The sequence below is a fragment of the Canis lupus genome, chromosome 8 (assembly GCF_003254725.2).
Source record: "Canis lupus dingo isolate Sandy chromosome 8, ASM325472v2, whole genome shotgun sequence".
Classification (NCBI taxonomy): domain Eukaryota; kingdom Metazoa; phylum Chordata; class Mammalia; order Carnivora; family Canidae; genus Canis; species Canis lupus.
In genome coordinates, this window is record NC_064250.1 from 35,916,807 (window position 1) to 35,941,878 (window position 25,072).

Genomic DNA, 25,072 nt, shown 5'->3' on the forward strand with positions numbered 1-25,072 from the left:
AGCTCTACCTTTGTCTTCACATGGCCTTCTCCTCTGTTTGTCTGTATTTCCATTATGACCCCATCTTAACTTGATTACATCTGCAAAGACCCTATTTTCAAATAAGGTTACATTTACAGGTACCAAGATTTAAGATTCAACATATATTTTTGGGGTTACATTTAACCCATAACACTCTGTATGAAATCTTTTCTTTCTCTGTGTGTCCTTTATCATTGCAAAGAGAGTTTACCATTCTATCAATTCTGTTTTCACTGTACCTTCTTTAACACTTGTTACACTTAATTGATATGTTACTATTTTACTGTAGGCTCATCTTTTTCTGCTTATATGCTTCCAGTCAAACGGTTCAGTTTTCTAGCTTTCATATCTCAACCCTTAACTTTTTACATTTATTCCTACTAATACTTCTATAGCAATTTTGAATTTTTTTCTCCGCTGGGGGCCTGAGTTAGAGTAGCAACCTTGCCAATAGAGAAGGAAAATTTTGTAAAATTATAGGGAGAGATACTAATAGAATGTAGCTACTCATTTAATTTAAGGGGAATGGGAGGGGGAAACAAGGAAACAGAAATGAATTTATGTTTTCAAATGGAATTGGCTGAGATGTAGGTGTACACTGAGTGGACATAAGGAATATAGGAGTATGATCAGCTTTGGGAGACCAGATGCTAAACTTTTGGATCTCGTACTGAATTTGAATTGTAAGTGAAACATCTTTTTGTTTGAAAATCTTATGTAATATGTGAATTGAAAAAAAAGCTAATAAAAGGTTTTAAATATTATTTATATAAAGCATATATTTTTCTGAGGTATCTGTTATTCATAGATCCATGATGCTCAAAGCTATTATGCTGTCTTCCTTCATTCTGTATTTACCTTGAGGTGCTGTAATTTCTCAATGTTCTGTCAGATTAAAAAAGAAAAAAGAGCCTTAAAGCCATTTAGATTTTACTGTATTTTTCATTCATAAGAATTAAAGAGCAAAGACTAGGTATACTATTGCTTTTTAAGTATGACTTAGAGTTGGAATGAATTTCAGAGCTTGGAATTCTTTAATATTTCTGAGGAACTCCATAAAAGAAGAATGAGTAGAACTATGGTTCATTCTGTTTACATATTAGCTTTAAATTTTGAATTTTTCAGTACACAAAGAAGACTCTGGAAATTTATATGCTTATATTAGAAAAGAACTTCAGGTTTTTAGAACTTCCCTTAAACGAACACTACTTGGAACTCTAGCATCATAAAGAGTTATTTCAGTTTGGGAAAAAGAAGCTTAGTACAGTGATAACTTTTCATTATCTGGAATGATCTGGAAATTGTTTTTTTTTTTTTTTTTAAATAAGCCAACCTTTTCAATGGAGTGTTTCAATAAGTAGTTCTGTATATAGATTGTCTCTTTGTTGTTTTTGTTGGGTTTTTGGTTTTGTTTTTCTTGTTAAATCTTCTAAAATGAATGACTTGAAACTATCTGTAATAATTACAAATACATTATTAAGCACATTTCCTACAGCTGGGCACAGTGTACTTATTTGGGTGTTTGTTTAGTGGTAGGTGTCATTCTCTTTAATAGTAACATGTCCACATGAAATAAAATGACTCTAGTTCCTTCAGAGTAGAATTGCTGCTGTGTTAAACTGTAAATGACTAGTGTGTTTTATGCTTCCAAAAAAGAAAGTGTCAGAGTGTAGTATAGGATTGATTTTAGTTACTAAATTTATTCCATGCTGTATATAAATATTTCTGTTTTAGACTCGGGAACAGGAGGAATTGGAAGAAGCTTTAGAGGTAGAAAGACAGGAAAATGAACAAAGAAGACTATTTATACAAAAAGAAGAACAACTGCAGCAGATTCTAAAAAGGAAGAATAAGCAGGCGTTTTTAGATGAACTGGTACGTACTAATGCTAAGTGCAGTAAAAATCATTAGTTTTCAGAGCTTATCTTTCCTATTTATTATGCTGGATAATGGCATTTAAGTGGCATTTCTACTGGTATATTCAGTGCTACTGTATTCAACTTCTGTTCCTTCATTAAAAAAAACAATTTTTTCAATATCCATTTTATTTTCAGATGAAAGAGCAATATAACTGATATAAGACAGTGTACTATTAATAGGTTATTTATGTGTTTTTAAACTTACTAAAACTCATTGTATTCAGAGCAGTTTTCTCCTGATTAATACTGGCTTTCTTGTAACTGCTCATTTGCAAGTATTTTGGCTTCATGGTGAAATTTATGATGATTCTGGTTACTCTGTTAGAACTGTGTTTCATATTTTTCCATGAGAAAGAACATATTTGAAAGAAATGGCAGTGTTTTGCAAGTGTTTTTGTTTTCCAATAATTACTACCCTAAGTATTCACCATTGTTAGATAATAGCAGTATTAATAACTAAGGTTTATGAAGTATTTCATAAATTTGATACTATATTATTTGATACTTATAAGCTGGGGTTATACTGATAAAGTCACAGTAGAAATGGTCCTCTCCAGGAGTCTTTTTGCATTCTTCCCTTTCCTTTTCTGTCCATATAATTAAATTCTGTTTGGTGTTAACATACTTTAATTCTTTGATCTACTTGATAAGGTGTTTTTTACTCTATTTGTGATTGGGTAAATGTTTATGTATATATTTTTCCACTGTTCTTTTGGCCAAAAGTCAGCTAGCCAGGAATAAAAAGAGAAAGCAAGATAATTAAATTAGAAGTAGGTGAAGAAAGCAAAAGAAAAGTGAAAGAAAGGACGTTAATGAGACTTAGATAGAAAATGCCTATCATAAACCCGATCTACTTTGTGTAAGTGGAGTATAAATTGGGTTCTGAAAATGAAGACAGCAACATATAAAATAGAATATGGTATTTTCCTTAGCGATTTCTATTAATTTTTCTTGAAACTATTAAGTGTCAGTTGTGGGTTTTTTTTTTCAGTTGTGGTTTTTAACAATTGAAATGACACGTGCATTTTACCTTTTTTGTTGATGTATATTTTGTGAGTAATTAAAAACTTTAAAGAACATATTAGTAAATATTGATTTAAAATTACTTTATTGAGAGGTTCTATCCCCTATCATTTTGTACAAAGAAGAATACACTTTTCCTTGGTAACCCTTCTCCTTTTTTCAATTAATTGAATTAATTCCAAATATAGAACTTAGATATGAAATGAAAATACACTTTAACATTTAAAAAATATTGCATCTAGTACGGAGTTTTTAGATTTAATTTTGAGGTTAGGTTGCTTTGCGTAGCAATTACTCTTGCATGTTTTTTTAGTCCTTAAAGTAATAAGTTTTGCTGCTTCATTGAGCTGCTATTGGCATGAAGCTCCCCTTTAATTCAGTGGGGCATGAAGCAAGATGTGAAACTGCCAATGTTGTACATTGTGTATAATCTGGAGTTAATATTAGTTTTTGTGAGACCTCCTCCCCCACCCCCTGCAACTTCCTGTTTTCTTCACCTGCAAGTCATTACTGCACATACTTTCTTCACGGCTTAGATCATGTAACATTATGGTTAAATAATCCTTAGCAATTTACTGTATTCATTAGAAGAATTAATTACGACATATTGTCTTAGAATACCAGTACATTTTGAATTTCTGGTTTCCTCATTTTATTTTTAAAAATTCTGTTACTTTAATTTTTAAATAATCATTAATTTTTTTGTTAAAATGTGACCGTATGTTTAATCCTTATTGACTAATTGAAAGAATTTATTAAATTTCTTTTTATCTTTCTGAATCTTTAATAAGTAAAAAAACACTTTGTATTTCTATGTTCTTGTGTTAGATTCTATAAAAAAGATAATATTGGCATTTATAAATATGTATAGAAGTTTAAATCTTAGAATTACTCTCTGGATCTAATTTAGACAACAAGTACTAAATAGAATTTTTTTCTCTTGTTTTTGGGGTTTGGTTTTTGTGCTAATGGTCACTTTTTAACCTTTAAAAAGCATTACATTATACTGTATGTGACAGGATTTTAATGTTATGGTCTTAATGTTTATGATTTAGCATTCACCATAATGTTGCCTAAAAAGTCCATTTATTTAATCCTAACTGTAAATTAAATTTTTTTTAACAGTTTGGAAAAAGATTTTTTAAACAGGTCCTGACTTATTAAATCTTTTTATATTCCTATTTGAAAATTCTCTTCAGTTATGTCTTAAATTTTGTTAAGGGCTAATATTGTTGTCAAATGTAGTAGCTGATTTTTATTAGAAATATTGTTTGCCAGATGGCTTGCTTAAAGTCAATTAAAATAATCCTTAAAAAATGGCCATTATAAAGCTTTTAATGAGTATTACAGGCAGTCTTATTAAAATTTCTTTAAATATTAAACAGTATACCTTCAGGCAATTAATGTAGTTTAGAGAACTTTTCAAGATAGACTGGAAACAGAAAAATTAAATAACTTGCATGGCTGAATCTGCATTGTATGTATTCCTGAGAGCATGTATGTTCCCATAGTTTATTTTACTCTGTAGATTTTTGATGTTGTTAGAGCTCCTGCTTAATTCTAATTTAACATTTATGAAGATTTTTAGGCTTCAGAGTTTTGAGTGCTAAAATGGAATAAAGCAGATTGAAGTAAATTGTTAATGTCAAAATTAGTTTTAGATTCCTAGAATGTTTATTTTTTATTAAATTTCAGCTGTATTACCAAGACATTTTAATATTCAGTACCTTTTATGTGACAACAAAACCAGGATTAAAACAGGCCCAAGTATTCACTGACAACCTTTTCGAAGTGTCTTGTCTTTACCCTAGGACTTCGGCTTATTGAGTAAATACCAGTTTGGAAGAGCATTTTAATTCATTTAGAGTATAAGTTGAGAAGGAATGCCAAAGAAATTTATTTTTCTTCTGTTAACTTTTACATATGAAAATATAGTAATGGGTTTTTTTTTTTTTTTTTTTTTTTTTTTTTTAGTAATGGGTTTTAAAAGATGTTTTGGGTCACAGCCCATTTAAAATCTCTTAATTTTGCATTTTTATTATAAAATTGTGGGGTTTTTTTGACGTTTATTATAAAGTTCCCTTTTTAGAAGAAAAAAAATGTTTTATTTATTTATTTTAGAAAGTAAGCAAGTTGAAGATGGTAGGGGAGGAACAGAGAGAAAGGAACAAGCAGACTCCCTGCTAAGTGCGGAGCCTGATGTGGAGCTCCATCTCACAACCCTGAGATCATGACCTGGGCTGAAATCAGTAGTTCAACACCCAACCAGCTGAGCCACCCAGGTGCCCTATTATTATAAAATTCTTAATGAAAGTCTAGAATAGCTGCAGGAATTCGCAGTAATACTGTTACTAATGCAGAACTAATGCTTTATTGTAGAATATGAAAGGTAGTCAAGTATATTTTCATAATACGTTTCATTTATTCTCCTTTATTATTACTAAAGGTCCCAAGGCTCTATTTTATAAATAAAATTTGTGTTCTTTCATTTAAAAATTTTTATTCCTTGTAACATTGCTCTTTCAAAGTACTTCTGTTACCAAGTTTTTGGGTACAAATTTATTCTAGGATAACTCTTTTGAAATAAATTGCTTGTTATTTGAATTACTTCTGTGCTGTAGCCTTAAAATAATTCCTTTAAATATGTTAATTGACTACATTTGTGCCTAAAAAATATTCTTAAGTCGTGAGATTTGGAAAGAAAATTAGATTCTGCTGTGTTTTTACTTTCATACTATGAAATGTTTAACAATATAGTTTTTTCAGGATTAAATTCTGGGTAGTTACTATTTTAAAAATCTGTAGGCCATTTGAAGAATATGTGTATATATGTAGGTAGCCTTGGTGTAGGAGACAGAAATGTGTTTGTAACCTTCGACTTTGTTTACAGATACAAAGTATTCTGTGTGTGTGTGTGTGTGTGTGTGTGTGTGTATGTGTGTGTGTGTGTGTGTGTGTGTATATAATCCCTTCCTTCTTGGCTTCTTTCTGCATGTATTTCTGTGTTCTTATTTAACTGAAAACTTAGGAAGAGGTCTGGACCTTAGTTCCATAGCACTTTAAACATGTAAGAGAACTTCATGTTAAACAGGATAAAATAAGCCTACATATAAGAATTAGTAATTTACTTGTTATTAATATGTATGTGTGCAGATTTGTGTAAATAGGGGCCCTGATTTAGTACCAATATAAGATACAGAAATATTTACTATCATTTTGTTAAGAAAAGCTAGACTTAATTTCTAAAACTAAGTCCATAAAGGAGAAAATAAACATATTTTTGGTTGTACTTAACAATTGTTCCATTGTGCAAAACAGAACAAGGATCATTTCCAAACGGCCTCAGGTGAAATCTAATGGGAAACAATTGCAGACTGGTCTGAATTCACTGGTCGAAGAATGTGTCTTAGATAAACATCTGATCTAAGTTATAGTACTTTGTATTATTCTTTGTGTGATTAGCTTTTAATTTTTTTAGTTTAATAAATATGGTTGGCTTTCCTAGATGAAATAAGACCCTATTATGTTGTCTCTAATGTGCATTTTATAAGAATACTTTTTTGCAGGTTATTTTGATTTATGAATCTCAAACAGCCTTTTCTTATTATGGAATGTTAAAATTTTTGTGAAGTGTTCTCCATAAAGTGAATATTTAGGTTGACATCAAATGCTTATGAAAAGGCATAATTTAAAATAAAAGACTTGTTGCCCATTAGTTTTTCCTTTTTAACTTTGATATTACACTTTTACTTTTCTTACAGGAGAGTTCTGATCTCCCTGTTGCTCTGCTTTTGGCTCAGCATAAAGATAGATCTACTCAGTTGGAAATGCAACTTGAGAAACCTAAACCTATAAAACCAGTGACATTTTCCACAGGCATCAAAATGGTATGCTGTATTTTAATTGCTTGTTTGAAGAATATATTTTAAGGATTGTACTTTATAACTTTATATTGATTTCTACAGAAAAATTCGAAGGTTCAGATGTTTAAGAACAGTATCTGATCTAGGCTAAACATGTAGAAACAAGAAGAATACGTGTGGTGTAAGGGGAAAGTGAAAAGTAATAAATAATTTTCAAAGTACACAACACAATTTTGTTGTGCACGATATTGGATTTGTATTTTTTTTTTTTCTTATTCTGTATATTTTAAGCATCTAGTGTAGGAAAACATTCTTAAAAGAACATACAGACTTCTGGTTTCTGGTATGGCATGTAAGAAGCTTGGATATTGCCAAGCTTCTTACATTTTATTTATTTTTATTTATTTTTTAAAGATTTATTTATTTATTCATTAGAGAGAGAGAGCCTGATGCGGGACTCGATCCTCGGACCCAGGGTCACGCCCTGAGCTTAAGGCAGATGCTCAACCACTGAGCACCCAGGCATCCCAGCTTCTTACATTTTAAAACAAGTAAAAAGCTGAGCATATTGAATAATCCAACAACTTTTCTTAGTTCCATCAATGAAGAGAGGTCACAAGACAAATCAGTGCCCTCAAAATTGGAGAGATTGGCTGAGAATCACAACTCAGCCAGAGCAGCAACCTCGCCAGGAACTAGTGCTGGTGTAGGGAAATCTGATTGTAATTGACAAGTTCCTGGAGTTTGGGTGTGGACAACTCTGAGAGTTCAAAAGTTTGTGGGGCAGCCAGTTATTGAGAGCCCCTGCACTTTTGTGATTTTTCTCTTTTACATCTCTACCAGCTTCTCTCAGTGAATATAGAGAAAAATCTCGTCTTGCTTCTGGCAGAGGAAAAGGAAAAGGAACAATTTTGCAATATTCAGAGCATTCTGTTCTTAATAAGGCCTACCTCTAGGAGAAGCCATTTAGTCAGAGCCTAACCTGCTGGAATTTATGAGAACCTATCTGATGTAGTGGAAGGGAAATAACTAATTCTGCTCAAGCCTTCTTTGTGGGAGAAGGGAAACAACATAACTTTAGCTCACTCAAACTACCCTGCCCTACCTAAGGGGAAGTGGGATGGACTGAGAAGCACATGTGAAGTTGGCCATCTAGAAGCATAGGCTCTTTAAAAGATTGAGACCTGATCAGTGAACTATAAAATGCTCTGCCACTCCCCATACCTCACCACCACATTGCTAAAGGCCTATTTATATTATAGCAGTGTCTTTTCCCCAGTCCATTATGCCTCGGTTATCAATAAATAAATAAATAAATAAATACTAAAAGGCAGAAAACACAGAAGAGACAGCAAGCATCAGAACCAGGCTTAGATATAGCAGGGATATTGGAATGATAAGAGTGGGAATATAAAACAGTCATGATTAATATGCTAAGGGTGTTAATGAATAAAGTAGACGACAACATACAAGCACAGGTGGGCAATGGTAAGGAGAAGGTTGGAAATTCTGAGAAAGAATCAAAAAGAAATACTAGAGAAAAGAACTCTAACAGAAATGAGAAATAGCTTTGATGAGCTCGTTAGTAGACTAGATAGTCCTGACAAAAGAATCTTTAAGTAAGAAGATACATCAATACACTCCTTGAAAACTGAAAACTAAAGAGAAAAAAGACTGAAAAATAAAAACCAACCCAAAAAGGAAACCAGGACAGAATATCCAAGGACTGTAGGATGACTATAAAAGGTATAACACATGCATAATGGAAGGAGAAGAATGAGAGGCACAGAATATTTGAAACAGTAACAACTGAGAATTTCCCCCAAATTAATATCAGACACCAAACCAAAGATCCAGAAAGCTCAGAGAACACCAAGTAGGATAAATTCTAAAAAAACTATATGTATATGTATATCAGATACAAAACTATATGTATATCAGAAAATTGAAGATAAAGAAAAAATCCTGAAGCAGCCAGAGAGGAAAAAATACCTTTACCTATAAAAGAGCAAAAATAGGAATTATATCTGGCTTCTCCTCAGAAACCACACAAACAAGAGAGTGGAATGAAATATTTAAGATGATGAGAGAGAAAAAAAAAATCATCAACCTAGAATAATGTACCCTGAAAAACTGTCTTTTAAAAGTGAAGGAGAAATTGGACTGCCTAGGTGGCTCAATGGTAAAGTGACTGAATGTTGATTTTGGCTTGGGTCGTGATCTCAGGTCCTGGGATTGAGCCCCGCATTGGGCTCTGTGCTCATCGGGGAGTCTGCCCTGCTCAAGGATTCTGTCTCTCCCTCTGTGTACTCTCTCTCTTTATAAATTAAAAAAAAAAAGTGAAGGAGAAATAAAGATTATCAGACAAATAAGGGGTTTTCTGCCAGTAGACCTTCCTTGCAAGAAACGTTGAAAGAAGTTCTTTTAGAGCCAAGGAAAATGATACAGGTGAGAAACTCAGATCTAAATAAAGGAAGAGCATCAGAAAAGAAAAGAGTGATGGTAAAATAAAAACTTACTTTTTGTTCTTAATCTAACAGGTAACAGTTTGTTTAATAACAATACTATATTTGAGTGTGTTTGCTTATGTGTATGGGTATACGCACACATGCTTATATATAAACGAAATGAATGACAGTGATGATGCAAAGGATATGAAGAAGCAGTTAGAACTATGTTATTATTATGAGGTACTAACACTACCCATATTTTTCTCCCCAACTGTCCATTCAGATTACTGTTTTTTGATTTTTAAAATTGCCTACCTTGTTTGTCATATGTGCACCGGCTGTTAGAGTCTAAACATCTGAGGGCAGGGTTGCATATTTTAACTTCCTAAATATGTTTAGGAATATGTGGGTCCCTGAATAATATAAAATGTCCATGATCAATTTTAATTTATATAAATTTATAAATTTATATATAGTATTAACACATTATCAGATACTGTAAAGAAAAAATTTCTCATTAAGAAATTACTAAAACTTTTGAATTAAGGGACAATATAGAGAAAAGAAAATAGGCATGGAAAGACTCTAGTACAAGGGGATTAAATTCAGCTTCACCACTTAGTAGATATGTATGCATGAGTAAGATATTTCTTTTTTTTTTTTTTTAGATTTTATTTATTTATTTATTAATGAGAGAGAGAGAGACAGAGAGAGACAGAGAGAGGCAGGCTCCATGCAGGGAGCCTGATGTGGGACTTGATCCTGGGTCTCCAGGATCAGGCCCTGGGTTGAAGGCAGCGTTAAACCGCTGAGCCACCCGGGCTGCCCAGGTATTTTTTTATTCTTTGTGTTTGTTTTCTCATTGGTAAAGTTGAGATACTTTTTGCTTTTCGTGATTGTTTGGAGGATTAAAATATATATATAAAATGTTAACCAAGTGCAACTTTAATGTTAATCAGAAATTTTTAAGGGAGGGAGAAAAAGAGAGGAAGGGGAGGGGCAGAAGGAGAGATAGAATCTTAAGCAGGCTCCATGCCTAGTGCAGAGCCCGATATGGGGCTTGATCTGATGACCATAAGATCATGACCTGAGCCAAAACCAAGAGTAAGCTGCGTCACTAACTGTACCACCTGGGTGCCCCATCAGTAATGTTTATTGTTATTATTATAGTTAAATATTTAAGTGAATTACATAATGATTTCTTTACATTGTGTGATTAGGTAATAACATTTTTAAGATTCTTGAATTTGAAGGAATTTTATATTTGAAGTATTTGTTATTTTGATACTTGTGGTAGTGCTGTGACCATAGTGTTTTAAATATTTTTAAAATTCATTTTTTAATTCATATATAGCAAAGGTCATTCTTTGTGATACGCAGGGTCTTGACAAATGCAGAGTTGTATATGTACCAGCATAGTAATAATATAGAGCAGTTCCATTACTCCTCAATGTTCTACCATTTCATAGTCAGCCTCCAAACTCCCTATCAACTAGTGGTTTGTTCTATATTTTTGTTGTTTTGGGTTTTCCAGAAAGTCATATAAATGGAATCATACATACAGGTCTTTTAGATCAAGGCTTTTTACTTAGCAACATGTATTTCAGATGTTATTGTTGTTCCTTTTTGAGTAATATACCATTTTACGGATATACAAGTTTCTTTATCCTTCATCAGTTGAAGGACATTTGGATTTTTTGTTTGTTTTTTAATGATTATGAGTGAAGCTGCTATAAACATTTGCATACAGTTGTGTGTGTACGTAAGTTTTCATTTCTACTGGCTAAATATTAAGAATGAAATTGGTGAATTATATGGTAAGGGTATATTTAGTTTTGTAATAAACTGCTAAATTGTTTTTTAAAGTGGCTGTACCAGTTTGCATTCTCACCAGCCTTGTAGGAGTGTTTCAATTGCTCTGTATCCTTGCCAGTGCTCAGTATTTTGAGTTTTAAAAATATTTTAGGAAAAAAAAAGGCATTCTAAACAAGTGTGTAATATTATTTCATTATAGTTTTAATTTGCATGTCCCTGATGACTAGTGATATTGAGTATCTTTTCATGTGCTTATTTGGTATCAGTTTTTCATTTGCCCTTAGCATTTACTTTAATACCTCAGGTTTCTTTTTAGATAAGATTGTGACCTTGTTATTTTTTTTCTTCTTCCTTCTCTTACAATTTTTTGTTTTGTGAAATGTCATGTATATACAAAAGGACACAGAACCAAACTACATAGCTTAGTGAATTATTACAAAGTGAACATCTGTGTAACTATCACAGAGGTAAAAGAAAAAAAAGTATTGTCGATGCTCTAGAAAATCTGCCTCATAACCCCTTAGATCTGGTCAGTACCCCATTTTTTCCCTCAAAGTAGTCAGTCTTCTTTTATGGCAGTCCCTTTCTTGCTCTTGTATATAACTTTAACATTTAAGCATGTATGCTTTAACCTGATTAATGTTGGGCCCATTCATGTTATATTTGTGAGATTCATCCATGGTTTTGTATATAGCTCTTTTTTTTTCATTTTCATTGCTAGATAATGTTCCATTGGAGGAATATACTACTATTTATTCATTCTGCTATTGCTGGATGTTTGGATCCTTTTGAGTTTTTGGTATTTTGAGTTATGCTAATGTGTTAATATATGTTTCTTGGTGCACATGTACGCACATTGTTTTGGTGTCTATTTTACCTAATAGAGTTATTAGGTCATAGTGAATATGTGTGTTCACTTTAGGAGATACTGTCAAATCATTTTCCAAAGTGGTTTTTACCAATTGTCCTTCTACCAGGAGTATTTTTGTTATTCTGTATTTTTGTCAGCACTTGTGATTTTCTGCCTTTTCCGGTTTTACCATTCTGGTGGGTATTTTATAGTGTTTTGTGATTCTGATCTGCATTTTATTTTGCTGATCACTAATGACATTGAGCATTGGCTATATTATTCTCTGAAATGCCTGCTCAAGACTTACTAATGTGTAGGGAGTTTTTTAAAAATATGTTCTGGATCTAAGCCTTTTATTAATCATATGTGTTATAGGAATTTAAATTATTTGCTGGATCACCTGGTTGGCTGGAACATGTGACTCTTGATATTGGGGTTGTGAGTTCAAGCCCCATGTTTGGTGTAGAGATTACCTCAAAATAAAATCTTAAAAAAATTATTTACTATCTCTTGAGGGATAGGGATTCTTGGTTGTGTGATATCAGTAGTGGCATTTGTGATCTGTTGCACACTTTCATACTCCTATTCCAATTTGCTCTGAGAAATAAGTGTTTTCTTTTACTTCCCTCCCCCAAAAAAGCCCCACAAGCAATTTTAGAAAAAACAGGAATTTTTTTCACTCCGTGGCTTCTTTCTTTTCACTGTCTTGAGAGTGTCTTTTGATGCCTTTATTGTTTTACTTTTATACTATCCACGTGAAATTGATTTTTTTGGCTATCATGTAAGGTATGTGATCCAGTTAATTTAATGCTTGTTGATATTCATGTAACTTAAGTGTATGATAGAATACCAATTATTATTATATAACAATTCAGGTTTTGGTTTAAGGGCAAGGTGAAATTTTTTTATTTTATTTTATTTATTTATTCATGAGAGGCACAGAGAGAGAGAGAGAGGCAGAGACACAGGCAGAGGGAGAAGCAGGCGCCATGCAAGGAGCCCGACGTTGGACTCGATCCCGGGTCTCCAGAATCACGCCCTGGGCTGAAGGCGGCGCTAAACCGCCAAGCCACCCGGGCTGCCTGCAAGGTGAAATTTTTAAATGACACAGTTTTTACGTGAATTTATTAATATCACTGAATGGAGAGACTGAACATAATGTAGATGAAAATCCAATGTTTATGTAGTTGAATGTTCTTATATTCTTTAGAAAAATCAATCCTAAAATATGGAATGAAAAATAACATTTATTGAGCACCTATATCCCAGGGGTTGATTTCATTGATCAGAGTTGATCAGGATTCCAACATTGCTTAAGACTTTGTGACCTTTGATGGCTTTTTTTTTTTTTTTAAGATTTTATTTATTTATTGAGACAGAGAGAGAGAGAGAGGCAGAGACATAGACAGAGGGAGAAGCAGGCTTCATGCAGGGAACCCGACACGGGACTCTATCCCGGATCCCCAGGATCACACCGCACACAGGCTGAAGGGGTGCTAAACTGCTGCGCCATCGGGTCTGTCCTGATGGCTCTTTTTAATAAAAGTTGTCATCTTTTGTTTTTATATCTCCATGAAATAGATGATAATCTTATTTTTGCAATGTGAAAACTGAGTCTCAGAGAAATTAGACCACATATAAAAGATGACACCAAGACTCATTCTGTTATACCTCATTATTTAATTAAGGAGAATATTAAATAACAGAGTTTATAAATTCTACTTGAAGTGTCCTTCTGATTTGAAGGAAGCTGGGATTTGAGTTCTTGCTTCTTATAGCAGGCTGATTGTATGGACAGAGTAATGTAAGGGACAGGAGCCAGAACAATGGCCTTTTCCTTTCCTGATCTGCTCTACTTAAAGAAAGTCCAGCACAGCAAATGAAGTCAGTTATACTGAACTTGGAGACGATCTAAGGAAGACATGCAAATGTGATACAGGGTTTTAGAAATAGATCCTTAAGATGTGACTGAGGAGATAAAATTTATTTAATAAACCCAGATAAAGATTAAGGGTTAAAATGAGTAAGAAATGAAGATTTAATTATTATGTTTTGAGATACGTAGAGTTGAGACAGTCAATGAACAGATTTTGGTCAGGGATGTTCACATATATTGTACCTGATGAATTCTTTGAATTATATTTCCTAGGAATTAAACTCTCGGTAGATGGAGACATGTTAAGGGTAGGATTTTAGAGAAGTATTTGTATAATTTGTGACTTGACTTTTTTTAGAGATTTCCATGTAATCACTATCTTATGCATGAATAGGAGAAACTTCATTTTTTTAAAGATTTTATTTATTCATGAGAGACACAGAGAGAGAGACAGAGAGACGGGGGGGGGGGTGGTTAGGTAGAGACATAGGCAAAGGGAGAAGCAGGTTCCCCACAAGGAGCCTGATGGACTCCATCCCAGGACCCTGGGGCCACAACCTGAGCCAAAGGCAGATGTTCAACCACTGAACTACCCAGGTGCCCCGAAAAACTTCATTATATATCTATTTTGGCTTTTCTGTGCTGATAGTTTTGAACTCTTTTTTTAAAAAAAAGATTTTATTTTTTTTAACTAATCTCTACATGTGATGTGGGGCTCAAATTTACAACTCTGAGATTGAGTCACATGCTTTACCAACTGAGCAAGCTAGGTGATCCTGAACTCTTAAAATAAGAGTTCCAATGTTGTTTCTCCATCAGGCATTAGTTATTTTAATTTCATTGTTTCAAATCCCAGCAATATAATTTTAGGGTCTTCTGTTTCTTCTTCATATCACAAGTTATTATAATTTTTTTCCCAAAAGAATACTATTCCTGAATATACCATTCTTATGTGAACCTATGAAAAGACTTGAAAAAAACAGGATTTTGCGTTCCATTTGTTGATAATTTGTGTCATTAAACTGTTAGATATCCATACAGAAAATCTACAGATGTAAGTAACTAAATCTTAGTGTTGTCTTTTTGGGGGGAGGGGAGGGGCAGACTCCACATCTAGCATGGAGCCACTTACAGGACTGTTTCAAACCCTGAGATCATGACTTGAACTGAAATCAAGAGTTGTATGCTTAACTGGCTGAGCCACCCAAGGACCCCATAGGTCTTAGTCTTTTGGGAGGGAGGAAAGACACATTGGTCAGGGCATAAAATTAAGGAGCCAGAATCCAAGGCTGAGAATCTGGTGCTTTTTCAGACAAGATGGTGTTCTAACTTCATTGTGCTTTTGTATGCAAACCAGAAGCAGACTGAGTCACAATGGTAACCTAAGAATTATTTTTAAGTATAGCTTTTGGTTCTTTGTGGGGGATTACTGGGGAGTAGTTTAGAGGAATGTGCCATTCATTGCCAAAGGGGAAAGCTGTTTGAGTACTTTAACCTAATGTTTAAAAAGTTTTATAGTATCAGTGGGTGAGCCATATATATTCATTTGTGATATATATTGGCTTTTCTGACTGCAACAAATAGTACTTAGCTATTTATATCAAGCATTGTTTATTCTTCTGATCTCATTTGAAGATTAAACTTTGTTAAAAATGTTACAGGAAATTAATACCCAATTGTTTCTGAAATAAAATAAAAATTGTATTGAGTAGTCAGTTTTCTCCTATAAGCCATAAGTTCGTGACAGTTTAATTGCTTTAAGACCATTTTGTCTGAAAAATGAAAATAAAACATGACCTAATATTACTAATTTTGCTTTTTGAAAAAGGTTCATTTATTTAATTTTATTTTATTTTCATTTATTTTAGAGACAGAGACAGAGAGCACTAGTGGGGGGAGGGATAAAGGGAGAGGGATAAAAATCCTCCAGCAGATTCCCTGCTAAGTGTGGACCCCAGTGCAGGACCCCAGTGCTCTATCCCAGGATCTTGATATCATGACTTAAGCCGAGATTAAGAGTCAGATGCCCAACTGATTGAGCCCCCCTGTGCTCCATTAATTCTGTTTTTAATATACAATTTGCACTGAGGTACCAAATAAAAATGTAGCAAACAAAGAAGTCATGTGTCCTTTATCAAGTCTTAGGAAAATGCAAGTAGCATTTGAATTCTGTTTATGTGTTTTTATCTTTAAATGTGTTTTGAAATATTGAAAAAAATATTAGGAAAATTAGTATTAAAAATAGCCTTATCAGTTGTTATGCATTATGAAATCCATCTATGCATATATATATATATAATTGAGCCACTTATTCCTTTCTTTTAATGAATATCTCTAGCTGAATAAATAAATATCTCTAGCTATTTTATTATTTTGATTAAATTGTTTGTTTTAATTGCCACCATAGATAACTTTGAAGAGTTTATATGTAAATATACAGAAGTTTTGTTAGTTCTGTCATATTTTAAAGGAAATGGATGTTCTTATAAATTAGAATAATCCTATAGTGAGTACTTTAATAAATAAACCTTTTATAAAATGAATAGTTGCTCATGATTAAAATTGTAAAGTTGAATATTATTATAAGGGGTTCAAATTGTGGCTCCTCTAGTACATACATAGTAGCTGTATGATTTTGGGCAAATCACTTACCACTTAGGGTACTTAGTTCTTTTCTTTTATAATTAAAATATATTTTTTAAAGTTTTTATTCAAATTCTAGTTAACATACAGTAGAATATTAATTTCAGTTATGCAATATAGTCATACAACACCCAGGGCTCATTTCAGCAAGGGCATTCCTTAATCCCTATTGCCTATTTTACATACCCTCCACCCCCATCCACCTCTCCTCTGGTAACTATCAGTTTGTTTTCCATAGAGTCTGTTTCTTGGTTTGCCTCCCTCTCACTTTCTCCCCCTTTGTTCTTTTGTTTTATTTCTTAAATTCCACATATGAGTAAAATCATATGGTATTTGCCTTTTCCTGATTGGTTTATTTTGCTTAGCATAATACTTTCTAGTTCCATCCATATCATGGCAAATGGCAAGATTTCATCTTTTGTATGGCTGAGGAGTAATTCCATTATATATGTGCGTGTGTGTATATACACATCTTCTTTATCCATTTATTGGTTGATGGACACTTGGGCTGTTTCCATAATTTGACTGTTACAAATAGTGCTGCTATAAACATTAGGGTGCAGCTATCCCTTTGAATTAGTATAGGATTGTTGAGTGTTTTTTTTTTTGAATAATTACATAAAACTCTTAAAGTGCCTGGCTCATTGTAAGTGTAACTGGGTACGGATATAAATAAAAACTATGGTAGACCAGTGAATTTTGAGTGTAAGTAGGGTTTGTGACTTGTTTGATTTATACCATATATTTTTTTTTTTTTTTTTTTTTATGATAGTCACACAGAGAGAGAGAGAGAGAGAGAGAGAGAGGCAGAGACACAGGCAGAGGAAGAAGCAGGCTCCATGCACTGGGAGCCCGACGTGGGATTTGATCCCGGGTCTCCAGGATCGCACCCTGGGCCAAAGGCAGGCACCAGACCGCTGCGCCACCCAGGGATCCCTATACCATATATTTGTGATTAGATATTTTACTTAGGTCCCAAATGCCTTTAGAAGCCTTTTTTTTTTTTAATATTCCATATTTCTAGATAACATTTCAATCATACTATGGACATAAAAGAAACTGAAATAGTGTCCATAGTTGGGGCAACTTAGAAATAGCTAATTATGTCCTGTGAACTTTATATTATATTCTTTTCCATAGTTTACTATGATGAAGGAACAAAAGCAGTTAATGCTCAAGCTATTGATTATGGAATTTATTGGAGTGGTTGAATTTATTCCAGAAAACTTGTCTGATGATCGGGACATGAGCATAGGCAGAAATAATGAATCAAGGAGTTGTGAATTATATCAGTTATTTTAATTATAATAGGAACAAGTTATAAAATTGGTAAGATATTAATAGTGGGAAGCTTTGATCTTTTAATTCCAGTCTGGAGGACTTTCTAGATATGTGAAAATGTGATAATACTCTTAGTCTGGAATGCAGAAATAATAGTTTCCTGTTTGAATTAATGTATTCAACAAGCATTTTTCTTTCTTTTTTTTTTTTAAGATTTTATTTATTTATTCATGAGAGACACACAGAGAGAGGCAGAGACATAGGCAGAGGGAGAAGCAGGCTCCTCACAGGGAGCCTGATATGGGACTCGATCCTGGATCCCAGGATCATGCTCTGAGCCAAAGGCAGACGTTCAACCGCTGAGCCACCCAGGCTTCCGAACAGGCTTTTTTCTATGGTGTTTTTATACACTTTATTTTGTATTATTTAATGTAATGAGATAGATATTACAGATATTTGTATCAGGTACCAATCAGTGTATCACAGAGTTTTATCAAGTACCTGCTACATCTGCAGAGCAATGTTAGCTGCTGGTGTTTGAAGATATGATTATTTTACAGGTGGAGAAAAAGAAGGAAGATGTGATTAAAGCAGTCCTTGAATATTATTTCATTTAATCCTCACAAATATCCTACAAGGTTGATAGTAATATTACTGTTTATGAGAAAACATGATGACTCAGATAAAATAAATCTCCCAAACTTATGATTCTGCTAAATGGAGAGCTAGGATTTAGGCTCAGACAAGTTTGGTAGATTCCAAGTCTTTTCTGCTATTCTTCTAATGGTCTTTGTCATATTGAATTTGATTTTCTAAGTGGGAAGTGAAAACTAACATGTGTAAAGTAACTGAATGGTATTGTTTCTAAATGTAGTGATCTTTTCTACCAAGGGACCCAAATTAAATAAATTATTGTGGAACATGGCAAACTAGAATTAAGCCTTGAGAAAGTAAACTTTAAGGAAGATGGAAGGGATGAAGGAAGGCATTTCATTTTTAAAATGAATATGTGGGGGCATTCTAAGCAAAAGAATAAAGGAGTGAATTTAGCAAAGTTCATTCCATGGTTTCCAGCCAGAAATTTTCTTCTGATGAACTTGCACAGTAATTTCAAAATGCACATCCTTTCTTTAGTTCCTGAGGTTATGCTATGAAATTCAAATACCTAGAATTATTTTTCACATTTTTGTAAGAACTTTTTATTAGTAACCAGTTGAATAAGTTAAAAGATACTAAAATTGATGTTTGAAAATGCTGAAATACATCCATTTTTTTTGTGTTGCTTAGGAGTATGATATGGTATTTTCCTGAGAAATCTGACTGCCACAAATGTTTGGTACTCTTACAAGGCTACATCTGCACATGTGCATGACCAAATAATTTCTTCAGTGTTTATCAGTATGATACTTTAATTTTTTAGTTAAGCAAGTTTATTTTTCCTTTGTAGTTTTATCAGTGCATGAACAGTATTGTCTTGAGCTAATTGTAGTGTTCTTGTTAACGTTCGTCTAATGATATTTGTAGGAACAATTACTATGGAGACTATAGTAGGAAATACTATTAAGTTTTCCTTTTGTTGACCATTTTATTGTTAGTTTCTATTTAATTTTGCTTGTGATTTTGTTCATTTCCAATTTATTGCTAGCACAGCTCTTTTATGTTAGACTATAATTTACCGCACCTTCTGGGGCTGTGGCTAAGTTTGAAAACCAGTTTGAATTTATATTCAGTTATTTTTGGACAGTCTCTTAACTTTCTTAACATACAATTGATGGATAACTTAAAATACACTTTCATTCTGTCGGTGTCCTTTCTGTTAACATTTTTCTGCATTAGAAGCCCTTCTCATTTTTTGCTGAGAATGCTTCTGGCACCTCCTCCCAGCCTTCACTGGGGAACGGTAGAGTAGAGCTAAGAACATACTGCTGCTTTCTTCTCTTCATTTTCACCAGAGCTTTTCCCACATGCTACCATGGCAGTCTTGAAACCTCTATTCAGCCCCTACATTGGTCTCAGGATGGTATAAGATCGTCACTCCTAGAAGCTTGAACTTAGAGGAATTAACTATTCTTAATGGAACCAAGGGCTTTCAGCTATATCATTATTTATTTATTTTTATTTTTTTAAAAGATTTTATTTATTTATTCTTGAGAGACAGAGAGAGGCAGAGACACAGGCAGAGGGAGAAGCAGGCTCCATGCAGGGAGCCCGACGTGGAACTCAATCCTGGGTCTCCAAGATCACACCCTGGGCTGAAGGCGGCGCTAAACCGCTGAGCCACCCGAGCTGCCCTATATCATAATTTAAATAAGATTCTGTGGGCTAGCAATGCATAACGTGGGCTAGCAAACATTTGAAGGACCATCTCTTTATAAGTTGGGAAATACCTGTAGGATTTCTAGTACTGTTCCCTCTTTAATTCCTGATTCTGGTAATATATATCTTCTTACTTCTGTTCTCCAATCATTCTGACTAGAGGTTTATCAATTTTCTTAATCTGGTCAAAGAACCTTTTGTTTTACTTTATTGATTTATTTTCCTATTGCTCTGTTTTTCATTCCAATGATTTATATTTATTTTTTTCATTCTCCTTAATTGGGGTATAGTTTGCCCTACTTTTCTAATTTCTAAAATTAGAAGCTTAGGTGATTGATTTGAGACTTCTTGATTTTTTGTTATTGATACCTAATGGTATAAATGTTATTTTAGCCATTTCTTCAGTTGCATCTCACACATTTGATGTGTTATTTTGACAGTTTAGGTCCTCTCAGAGGCAGTTACCAAGATAGGTTTAAATGTGCAGGAAATGTGTTAGGGAAAATGCCTGTGAGAGAAAATGAGGCACCTGTAGGAGACTGAGAAAATCACCAGATAGTGATGTGGATTTTGACCCCAAGTGAAGAAAAACAAAAAGGTTGGGTAGAACCTTTTCTCAGACTACAGTATATTTTCTATTCTTTTGTGTGTGTGTGTGTGTGTGTGTTACACTATAGGATATTTTTAAGGAAGGTTTGGCAAGGCAACTGAGGAGTTCTTGTGCCGGAGATTTCTGGCAGAGGAGGCTTCTATCCCCTAACTATGGAATTTCCATGGTATTCCTGCCTCACTCAGTCATTGCTAGAAGCAGTCCATGGAGATCATGGCCTTGGTACAAGTGTGGAGCTGGATTTCAGAATGCAGCAGCTGGGACTCTTACTCCATTATGCTTCTGCTCTTGGGAAATGAGAGGTGCATTCGTGTAGCCATCACAGTTATGTTTCCATTTCCATTTAGTTCAAATTATTGTGTAAGTTTGGTTTTTATTTCTTGCTTGACCCATGAGTTATTTAGAAATGTATTGTTTAATTTCCAGGTATTTACAGATTTTCCTTTTTTTTTTTCCTTTTTTTTTTTTTCAGATTTTCTAAATACTTTTTTTTTGCTGTTGATTTGTAGTTTAATTCTCCTGTAGTGTGAGAGAACATGCTTTGTATGATTTTAGATATCTTTGATGTATTGAGACTTGTTCTCTAGTCCAGAGTATGGTCTACCTTGGTGAAGTTTTTTGTGAACTTAGAATGATTTGTGTTATGGTTTTGGGCATAGTATTCTGTAAATGTGAATTCGGTGAAGTTAATTGATATTGTTAAATCTTTGTTTCCTCCTTGATTTGTTTTTCTTTTCTGAGAGAGCAGTGTTGTAATATTCTGGTATAATTGTGGATTTTTAAAAATCAGTTTTGCATTATGTATTTTTAAGCTCTTTTTTTAGTTGTATAGACACGTAGGATAGTTCTATCCTTTTGATACTTTCGCATCTTTATTATGAAATATCCCTCATTATTCCTGATACTTTTCTTTGTTCTAAATACTACTTTCTTTTTTTAAAGATTATATTTATTTGAGAAAGAGAGAGAGTGTGTGCATAAACAGAGGGAGGGGCAGAAGACTCCTTGCTGAGCAGGGAGCCTAATGTGGGGCTTGATACCAGGACCCTAGATCATGACCTGAGCCACCCAGGTGTCCTTAACTATGTTGCTAGTACCTTATCTGCTGTTTATCCCTCTTGTTATATTTTTTATTTTGGATAGTATGTGTTTTAAATCTCTATATATTCCATTTGAACATTTAAAAAAATTTTATTTGAGAGAGAGAGCGAGAAAGACTGAGAGAGAGCAGGAGAGTGGGATGAGAAGCAGACTGCCTGCTGAGTGGGGAGCCTGGTGTGAGCTAAATCCTGGGACTCTGGGATCATGCATGATCTGAGCCGAAGGCAGACACTTAACTGACTAAGCCACGCAGGTCCCTAAAGATTTATTTATTTTAGAGAGAGAAAGAGCGTGTGCATGAGTAGGGAGTTGGGGAGGGGAGGCAAAAAGAGAGGGTGAGAGAGCCCTAAGCAGAGTCCCCTGAGATTTTGCTGACTGTAAACCCCATGCAGGACTCAATCTACAACCTCTTGGGTGCCCCTAGGAGTCTTTTTTCAATCTTCCATTTCTCTCATTGCTCATGTTTTTTTCTCTACCTTCTTAAGCATGTAGAGCATATTAATAACTCTTTATACGTCCTTGTCTGCTAATTTAATCATCTGTTATTTCTGTCTGCTTCTATTGACTTATTTTTTTCTTTTAGTATGGGTCATATACTTTTGCCTTGTTTTTGAATACCCTGGTAGTTTATGTTATTCTAGTAAATATTTTCAGACTTTATTTGGGGTTGTAGTTATTTATAATCTGTTTGGTCCTTTCAAAGATTTCTTTTTTTTTAAGATTTATTTATTCATGAGAGACACAGAGAGAGAGAGGCAGAGACACAGGCAGAGGGAGGGGCAGGCTTCATGCAGGGAGCCCGATGTGGGACTCAGTCTCGGGACCCCAGGATCATGCCCTGAGCTAAAGGCAGGCGCTCAACTGCTGAGCCACCCAGGCATCCCACAAGGACTGTTTTTAAGCATTATTAGGGCATATAGGAGAAGACTTTAATGTTAGGCTCATTTAGCTCCACTTTCAAGGTGATAGGTTTTGAGAACTATACCTGATGCTCCATGTATTAAGGCCTTTTTACCTTTATTGAGAATATGAACTAGTCTGATAACTGTGCGAGCTTTGGAAATTATTTGACGTATTGGATCCTGGATTATTTTCTTGGCATTGAGAAGTTTACACTTTGTCATGTTATATCATACCCAGGTTTGAATTAAGAATATCACTTTGTAGATTTCTGGAGCAAAAGTGGGCAAATTACAGCACTCAGGCCGAGTCTTAATCACCACCTATTATTTTAACTAAAGTTTTATTGGCAGATTCATTCATTTACATATTATCTTTATTTCTTTCGTGTTTTAATTAGTTGAGTAGTTATGGCAGAGATCATGTGGCCTTGCAAAACCTAAAATATTTATGTGCCCTTTACAGAAAACATTTGCTGATTCCTGCTTTAGAGTTTTCTCTCTGTGCAGCGTTTTCCTCTCTAGTAATGTGCCCTGGAAATTAACAGCCACCATGACAGCCCTTAAGTCTGATCTCAGTCTTCTTGATTCCCCAGCTATTTTTGGGTTCCCTTCCACTTATCATGGCCTGGAAATTGCGGTAAGCTGGGACAGCATAGGTTTCAACTTGTTTTCCTTCCCTTGGTACAGGATCATAGTCCTGTACCAGCTGATAGTCAATTTCTAACACCATTGATTCTTGTATTTTTTTCAGTTCTCTAGTTGCTTAAGGTGGGGAATGGGCCATCCAGTCCTTGTTACTGTGAAATGGTCATATGCAAGAAAAGCAGAATAATAATAATAATGTTGTTTGTGTATTGAATTATTAGTTCCTTTTTATTGCTATCTAGAATTTTAATTGTTTAATATACAGTTTAGCAGTTCTCTTATTGATGAATATCTGAGCTGTTTGTAGTTTTTGATTGTTCTTAACAAGGCTGCTATGAACTTTCTTGGGTAAGTTATTTTGTGAATCCATCTTTTAACTTCTCTTGGGTCAGTATACGAGTGAAATTGCTTATTTGTAGGGTAGTTATTAACTTTAGGAGAAACTGTCAATCTTTTCCCCAGTAGTGGTTACACAGTTTTTATACTGCCACCCATAACATGAGAGTTTTGATTGTTCCCTTTCTTGTCATCATTTATGCTATGAGTATTTTTTATTTTAGCTATTTTGGTGGCTATTTAATGGTATCTTGTTGCAATTTTAATTTGCATTTCCTTTTGAACTAATGGTTTTGAGGATTTTTTTCATTTGTTTGCCTTTTCTATATTTCCCTTTATGATGTCTCTTCATATCTTTTGTCCATTTAAGTAACTTGAATGGTTGTCCTTTTGTTACTGATTTATAAAAGGTTTTAAAATACATACAAGTCTTTTTTCAGGTATCTGTTTAACAAATAATTTCTCCCAGTCTATAGCTCTTTCATTTTCTTAATCATTATCTTTTGATCATTTCATGAGCTGAAGTATTTATTTATTTATTTATTTATTTATTTATTTATTTTTAAATATTTTATTTATCTGATAAAACAAGTAGGCAGAGTGGCAGGCAGAGGGAGAGGGGGAAGCAGGTTCCCCGCTGAGCAGAGCCCCTATTCCCTCCTCTCTCCCCCCCCTCTTTTGGGGTTCCATTCCAGGACCCTGGGATCATGACCTGAGCTGAAGGCAGATGCTTAACCAGCCCCTGAAGTTTTTATTTTTAATGAAGTCTAATTTATGGTGCTTTTTTTTCTTTTGAGGTTGTTTCTTTTTGTATCTTATACAAGGAAGTTTTTACTGGCTTAAGGTTACAAAGATATTCTTTTGTTTAAAAGTTTTAGAGTTTTTGCTTTGACAGATAGGTTCTTGTCCATCTTGGATTAATTTTTATGTATGATGTAAAATACTTGTTGAGATTCATTTTTTGCATATGGACATCCATTTTTCATAACACTATTTGTTTAAAAGACTTTCTTTTCTTCATTGGATTGCTTACATTTGGTGCCTTTGTTTATAATCAATTGACTATAAATATGGGTCTGTTTTTGTTCTCACTATTCAGTTCTTATAACTCCTTTTTATGTTATGTATCTTTTTGTAAATTGCATTTTTCAAAGAATTTGAGCATATCATGAGTTATCATATATATTGACATAAAGTTTATAATAGTCCCTCAACATTTTTTTAATGCCTGTAAGTTATAGTGATATTCTTTTAAAATTCCTAGTATTCTCACTTTTATTTTGATCAGTCTAGCTAGAGATTGTTCATTTAGTCAGTAAGCCAATTTTTTTCTTAAATAGAATTATTGAGGTATAATTTACATAAAATAAAATTCACTTGTATTAAGTATACATTTTAATGATTCTTAGGGATGTTAAAAA

The 25,072-nt window shown here is 33.8% G+C and overlaps 1 protein-coding gene across 7 annotated transcripts in view; it reads left to right on the plus strand.

The window, feature by feature from the left end:
- Positions 1-25,072, plus strand: part of MNAT1 (MNAT1 component of CDK activating kinase) — a 188,449-nt gene that overhangs the window by 70,568 nt on the left and 92,809 nt on the right. For all 7 annotated transcript variants that reach the window (XM_049113231.1, XM_025444292.3, XM_025444298.3 and 4 more), the window contains 2 exons: positions 1,756-1,896; positions 6,725-6,850. In XM_049113231.1, coding sequence (XP_048969188.1) covers positions 1,756-1,896; positions 6,725-6,850 — 267 coding nt within the window. The remainder of the gene's footprint in view (positions 1-1,755; positions 1,897-6,724; positions 6,851-25,072) is intronic.